This window comes from Trachemys scripta, chromosome 14 (genome assembly GCF_013100865.1).
Source record: "Trachemys scripta elegans isolate TJP31775 chromosome 14, CAS_Tse_1.0, whole genome shotgun sequence".
Classification (NCBI taxonomy): Eukaryota; Metazoa; Chordata; order Testudines; family Emydidae; genus Trachemys; species Trachemys scripta.
Window position 1 is genome coordinate 21,821,414 of NC_048311.1, and position 6,701 is coordinate 21,828,114.

Genomic DNA, 6,701 nt, shown 5'->3' on the forward strand with positions numbered 1-6,701 from the left:
GTAAAGTGTGGGACCTTTTTTTCTCTAGACCAGTGGTTCTCAACCAGGGCTTTGCTTACCCCTTGGGGTACACAGAGGACTTCCAGAGGGTCCATCAACTCATCTAGATATTTGCCTAGTTTTACAACATAAAAAAGCACTAGCGAAATCAGTACAAACTAAAATTTCATACCGACAATGACCTGTTTATACTGCTCTAGATACTATACACTGAACTTTAAGTACAGTATTTATATTCCAATTGATTTATTTAATAATTATATGGTAAAAATGAGAAAGTCCGCAATTTGTCAGGAATAGTGTGCTGAGACACTTTTGTATTTTTATGTCTGATTTTGTAAGCGAGTAGTTTTTAAGTGAGGGGAAACTTGGTGTATGCAAGACAAATCAGACTCCTGAAAGGGGTACAGTAGGTTGAGAGTCACTGCTCTAGATGACCATAAATATCTCATAGCTCTCATCCAATGTGATGGATATTTGGGAGTTTCTAGATGTGGCAAAAAACAGATCTGGTTTCAATAAGATTGTGTTAAAGAGATTTGGATCCCAGCATCAGAGAGAAAATCAGCTTGCGTGTTGTTAGGGTAGAATGGACTAGGTACTGTCTGTAACATTGATGGGCAGGAAGGGCAGAGATGCAGCAGAAACCTCTGGGTGGGCTGGGGAGATAGGTAAGGGCCCTTGGGCATGGGCCACATGATGGTAATAAGAGTGAGACTCAGTCCAGTGGATCCCTGAAACTCACAGTGCATGAGTGTCGTTGCTGCTTATAGAGAGTGTAATGGATGTGGAAGCAGCCCCGCTGGGCTGCTCTGTTGTCACTGGGGGCCTTCCAGTGGAGGTGGAGGTGTGGATGGCTGCAGATAAAAACAGAGAGAGCCAGTGTTACTTGCAGAAACCCCAACCTGAATCCCTTCACTGTTACCAAGAGAGTAAAGTTGCTTGTTTCGGGAGTTCAGACCTCAGTGGGAAGGTACTCGCCTCACCGCCATCTCCAGCTCAGCAGAGCGACACTTGGTTTAACTCCTACAATGTACTTAGGGATTTTACTCCCTTTAGTATATCTGGGCCTCCTGTTCTCTGGCTTATATCGTCGTTTTAGTATTGAGAGTAGTAGTCAAAAGTGAAGGGGGTTGGGGGGACAGAGTTTTGTCTGGTAAAACTATCAGAACCTGTAAATAATTAGAACAGTTTTTTAGCTCCTCCCAGGCAGTTCCTCTTACTTATTCATTCCAGCGTGGATGGCTGGCCTGGTGGATAAGGCACTGGACCAGGACTCCAGAGATCTGAGCTCAATTCCTAGCTCTGCCACAGACTTCCTGAGAGATCCTGGGCAAGTCATGAATCTTTCTGTTCCTCAGTTCCCCACCTTTTAAAATGAGGATAACACTGCTTACTTTGCCTGGCTTGACTCTAGGTTGTAAGCTCTTTGAGGCAGGGGCTGTGTGTGACGTTGCACTCCATATGATTTTATGAAAATATGCTAATGAGTGGGAATATAATGTAACTGGAATATGCTTCATGCAAAAGGTCTCTTGTAAGGTATCATTACAAAGCTTATAATCTACTGAGTGTGGTCATCCAATTTGTATAAATGTATTATTCTTGTATCTGAAACTAGAAATATAAAATATAACTCTGAGGGCCTATTGTAATTATGCAAAGTGTGGGCCATAAATGGTGGCTTGGAATCTTGATGGCTCCCATAAACCAGGACAACTGGTTGTAAATGGTTCTGTTTACTTGTAAGTCTTCCTGTATACGTGTTTGCTGGCAAGTGGGTAATGAAGTCTTACAGTGACATGTGATCATGTCACCTGAACTGGAATCCATCTTTAACCTGGTGCTGTTCCATTTAGAAGGAGGGGTGGGAACCCAGAGAGGGACAAAGGATTCCTGCCTTGTGCAAAAGTTATAAAAGGGGATGGAACAGAACAAAGGGGGCTGCAGTCACAAGAAATCCCCTAGCTACCACCTGAGCTGGAACAAGTCCTGTACCAGGGGAAAGGATTGGGCCCAGACTAGAAAGGAGTCTAGTCTGTGAAAGAAGCTTATTGGGACATTTCTGAGGGTGAGATTTCATCTGTATTTAGTTTCCTACTGTATTAGGCTTAGACTTGCATGTTTTATTTTATTTTGCTTGGTAACTTTCTTTGTTATGTCTGTTATTACTTGGAACCACTTAAATCCTGTTTTTTATACTTAATAAAATCACTTTTTGCTTATTAATTAACCCAAAGCAAGTAATTAATTCCTGGGTGAGCAAACAGCTGTGCATATCTCTCTCTCAGTGTTATAGAGGGCGGACAATTTATGAGTTTACTCTGTATAAGCTTTATGCAGAATAAAACAGACTTGTTTGGGGTTTGGATCCCATTGGGAACTGGGTGTCTGGGTGCTAGAGACAGGAACACTTTCTAAGCCGTTTTCAGTTAAGCCTGCAGCTTTTGGGGGACATGGTTCAAACATGGGTCTGTGTTGCAGCAGGCTAGAGTGTCTGGCTCAACAAGACAGGGTACTGGAGTCCCAAGCTGGCAGGGAAAACGGGCTCAGAGGTAGTCTCAGCACATCAGGTGGCAGTCCCAAGGGGGTTACTGTGACCCAACCCATCACACTGTGTAGACACTGTATGTATGTGCAGCACCTAGTACAAATGGGTTATGATTTTGGTTGGGACCTGTGGGATTTCCCATAACAATGATAATGGCATTGTTTTGCAATGGAGGCATTTTATAGACAGACACTCTCAGCATAAGGTGGCCTCTGCCAGGAAGAGTTCACAATCTAATTTACAGGAAGATGCCAGAGCTGAGTATGACAAACACAAGGAAGGTACCATAGGTATACACACAACTTTCCTACATGAGTGTGATGTGACTCTCCTTGCCCTGGGGGATGCGGACAAGCTGAGTGCGGTCCTTTCTAGGGATCACCCTCTGAAAGGGCTGTGCTGCTATTTATCTAATATACTCAACTGGATGATCCCTGCAGAGAGATGCTGCCTGGTACCTATAAGACTGCTTGGCTTCCAGACCAGCCTCTGGAAGCTAAAGGAGAGATTGCTCTTGAATTACAGGAAGAAGAATAAGGTTTCTGGTTTTCACTTCAAGTTTAAGCTTCTTATCCAGGCCTTCAAGGCTCTGCCCAGCTACACCCCAGTCCACATCTCTGATCTTATCACATCTCCCTCCACCCATATAACAGGGTGGCCTGTCCCCTTTAAGGGAAGCCTGGGGCCAGCTAACCCTGTCCCAAGGCTAAGCCCCTTTTTTTTATAATGTTTAGGAAGTTTTAAGAGGTTCACCAGTAATTGCCATGTGAACATCAGAATTAAACATGAACCATTACAACTCTGATCTTAGCTTTTGGTTTAGCGTATGCAATGATCTAATAATCAAATCTCTCTGGGAATTCCCATCATAGAGAGTGAGGCTCAGCCCCGTAACAAGTAGCCACGCTGGGATATGTAGCTCCCTGAAGGATCTGGGAATTATGGTCCTGTGGGTCAGGTGACAGAGCATGTGACCTGCTGCTGACCACGGTATATAAAGCAAGCCTGGAGGTTGTCAGTGAATGATTCAGAGCTGTGGGAGAAGCTACAGGGAAAGAGGGAGCCACCTTAACTGGGAGGCCCTGGAGGAAGGGCGAGGAGGATAGTGGAGCCTGATTCACACTGAAATGACAATTGAATGTGAAGTAAGAAGGCTGGAATATTTACCTTTGAATGTTATTGTATGTGAATAAACCAGAGCACTGAAGGGGAGAGTTGATGCAATAGCACCAGTGATGTGGTGTCTTGAGTGAACTAAAGGAAGGTAAACTGAGGCAGCAGATGAGCCTAATGCTGGACCAGATGAGCCTTTCTATAGCCTCCCTGTTCTGCCACCATTCCCTTTGTCCCCTTGTCTCACTGCCGGCGTGGTGTCTATTTCCATGCCAGCCCCTATCCATGGAATACCCTCCAACCCCAACTTCCCAACCCATCCCCCGCCCCACATGCCGTCTCTCTCCTAAAGAGGCATTTCTTCCAGGTCACTCCCAAGAAGTGAGCCAATAACTTTGGAAATGACAAGTTATTGGCTCTCCTAGTCGTCTCAGCTCGCCCGGTATTAATTTTGGCGGTTGTTGCCCTGTACAGCACTAAGCCCAGTGTAAGTGGTTAACACACAAGGCGAACAAAGCTCTTTAGAACCCAGAAACTACTTCGTGCACCAAGAACCTTCCCTCCCCCTTCAGTGCTCTCTAGAATGGTGGGATCACAGCAGATTTCTATCCTTATTTGCATGTTGTTTTCCTTCAGTCGACCATATTTTAAGTCTTGTCTTCAGCTCCCTTAACGCAGGCGGATGTAGTTTCTGGACATACTGGCTTACAGTAAATAGTTGTGTCTAAGGAGCACCCCCACGTCCCTACCAGCCAATGCTCCCCAACCTCTACACTCCTGCCATTACCATGGGGGAGCAGAGCAGGGATTTACCTGGGGGGACGGACATTTCCATAGAGTCCCAGAGATGGGGAAGAGGAGCCCCGCATCTCCCAGTGTGAGGTTCTCCACGGTCACGGGTGCTGCAGGGCTGGGCAGGGGCCTAGCGGCGCGGAGCAAAGGGCGCTGTGGGGAGCCGCAGAGGGGCTCGATGGCCGGTGTGCAGCCGGGGGCAGCGCCCGCCCTCTGGCCCCTCGCAGCTCCGGGCCGGGCCCCTGTGCAGAGCGGGCTGCGGCTTTTGGCCCCACCTGGGTTACAGCAGATCTACCAGTCTAGGCACCTGCCCCCCCTTCCCCCACCCAGCACCTCCCTTCCACCGCCCAGCGCCCCCCGGCCCTGCCCCGAGCCCGGCAGCCCCGACACTGCCGGGGGGCAGCACAGGGATTTACCTGGGGAGATGGTGACTTCCACAGTGGCCCTGAGATCAGGAAGCAAAGTCCTGTGTACCCCGCAGTGGTGCGTGCCAGCGTCTGCCAGTGTCAGGTTCTCCAGGGTCACAGTGAACACGCGCTGGGTGTGATTGTCTCGGATGGAGACTCTGCCCTGCGTCACCTCCGCCTCCGACCCATTGGTGTAAACGATGTGACCACTGGAACACCACACGGTTCCTGCTCTGCACCAGAATTTCAGATAATCCTCGTAGCCTCTCTCATACTGGCACCGCACAGCCACTGACCCGCCCGGGAGCCCGTGCACTGACCCAGGGCCCGTCATCGCCCAGCAGCCTGTGGGGCAACGAGGAGAATTAGAGCGAGCGAGGGAGAGAGAGAATCCTTCTTACTCCAAAAAACAATAAAATGCACCCCGTGCCCTGGGGGGGGGGGATTGGGGGTGCCACCTGAGGCTTTGCAAGGCGGGTGCATGGAGTGGGGAGAACAGGAAGGGCAGAGCAGAGAAACAGGTCAAATTTAGCATTCTCTTGGCTTTGATTATTAAAACTCAAGCTAGAAACCAGCGTATCCCTGCAGGGAGCGGGGCATTTCATTCGTCTCTTCCAGAATGGGTGCCGTAGAATGAAGCAAGCCGGATGCTGATCTCTCCCCACTTTGTGAGCACCAGGCCGGCTGGAGATTGTTCGCACTAAACTCGTCTAACGGGTACTGCAGGGACAAGATGAAAAGTGGTGGCTTTTGCCTGCAGTGTCAGCCATTGACTCCAGGGAAGGATTCACCGCTGCACAGAGACTGCGGAGTCCACAGTGTCTGGGTCGAAATAGGCCCGTGTCTATAACACTGATTTGTTCAGCGTCAGCTTGGGAGCAAGAGCGACTGCGGCTGGGAGAGATGAGGTGAAGGAGGCCGGGCTGCAGGGCGGGTGAGGGAGTTTGGGTGGCTTGTGCTTCTAAGCCTTGTCATTGCACGTTAGGTGGTACCGTGGTAGTGTCCCAAGGAGGATTTTGTGTTCAGTCCTCCTAGCTGAGGGGTGGGCAAACTATGGCCCACGGGCCGGATTCGGCCCGCCAGCCGTTTTAATCTGGGCCTTGAGCTCCTGCTAGGGAGTGGGGTCTGGGGCTTGCCCCGCTCCGGCGCTCCAGCTGGGGAACAGGGTTGGGGGCTACTCCATGCTGCTCCCGAAAGAAGCAGCATGTCCCCCCTCCGGCTCCTACGTGTAGGGGCAGCCAGGCGGTTCCGCTCTGCACGCTGCCCCTGTCCCAAGTGCTACCCCCTCTGCTCCCATTGGCCAGGAACCGCAGGCAATGGGAGCTGTAGGGGTGGCGCCTGTGGACGGGTCAGCGCGCAGAGCCGCCTGGCTGTGCCTCCGCATAGGAGCCGGAGAAGGGACATGCTGCTGCTTTCGGGAGGTAAACGCCACTAGGAGCCTGCACCCCTGAGCCTCTCCCCACGCCCCAACCCCCTGCCCCAGCCCTGATCCCCCTCCCACCCTCTGAACCCCTTGATCCCAGCCCGGAGCATCCTCCTGCACCCCAAGCCCCTCATCCCCAGCCCCACCACAGAGCCCTCACCCTCCCACCCCAGCCCAGAGCCCCCTCCCACACCCTGAACTCCTCATCCCACAGCCCACATCCCCAACTAGAGCCTTCATCCCCTCCCGCACCCCACCCCAATTTTGTGAGCATTCATGGCCGCCATGCAATTTCTTCTTACTCCATGCGATGTGGCCCTCGGGCCAAAAAGTTTGCCCACCCCTGTCCTAGCTGGAGCGAAAGACAGATGAAGTGGGGATGGGGAGGGGGTGGTGTTAGAACAAACTATGCGGA

At 50.7% G+C, this 6,701-nt stretch overlaps 1 protein-coding gene across 1 annotated transcript; it reads right to left on the reverse strand.

The window, feature by feature from the left end:
• Positions 1-741: 741 nt before the first annotated feature.
• Positions 742-5,197, reverse strand: LOC117887632 (CMRF35-like molecule 1). The gene is made up of 2 exons (XM_034790275.1): positions 4,873-5,197; positions 742-857 (listed from the first exon to the last, which is right to left on the reverse strand). The coding sequence occupies exons 1-2, from the start codon at positions 5,195-5,197 to the stop codon at positions 742-744; spliced, it is 441 nt and encodes a 146-aa protein (XP_034646166.1).
• Positions 5,198-6,701: the final 1,504 nt, after the last annotated feature.

What these genes read in the sequence shown, in the direction of transcription:
- LOC117887632 (XM_034790275.1), bottom strand. Translation starts at nt 5,197, where the DNA reads ATGACGGGCCCTGGGTCAGTGCACGGGCTCCCGGGCGGGTCAGTGGCT. An exon ending in GGAAGTCACCATCTCCCCAG is followed by an intron (nt 858 to 4,872) that starts GTAAATCCCTGT and finishes TTTTATCTGCAG; the next exon opens with CCATCCACACCTCCACCTCC.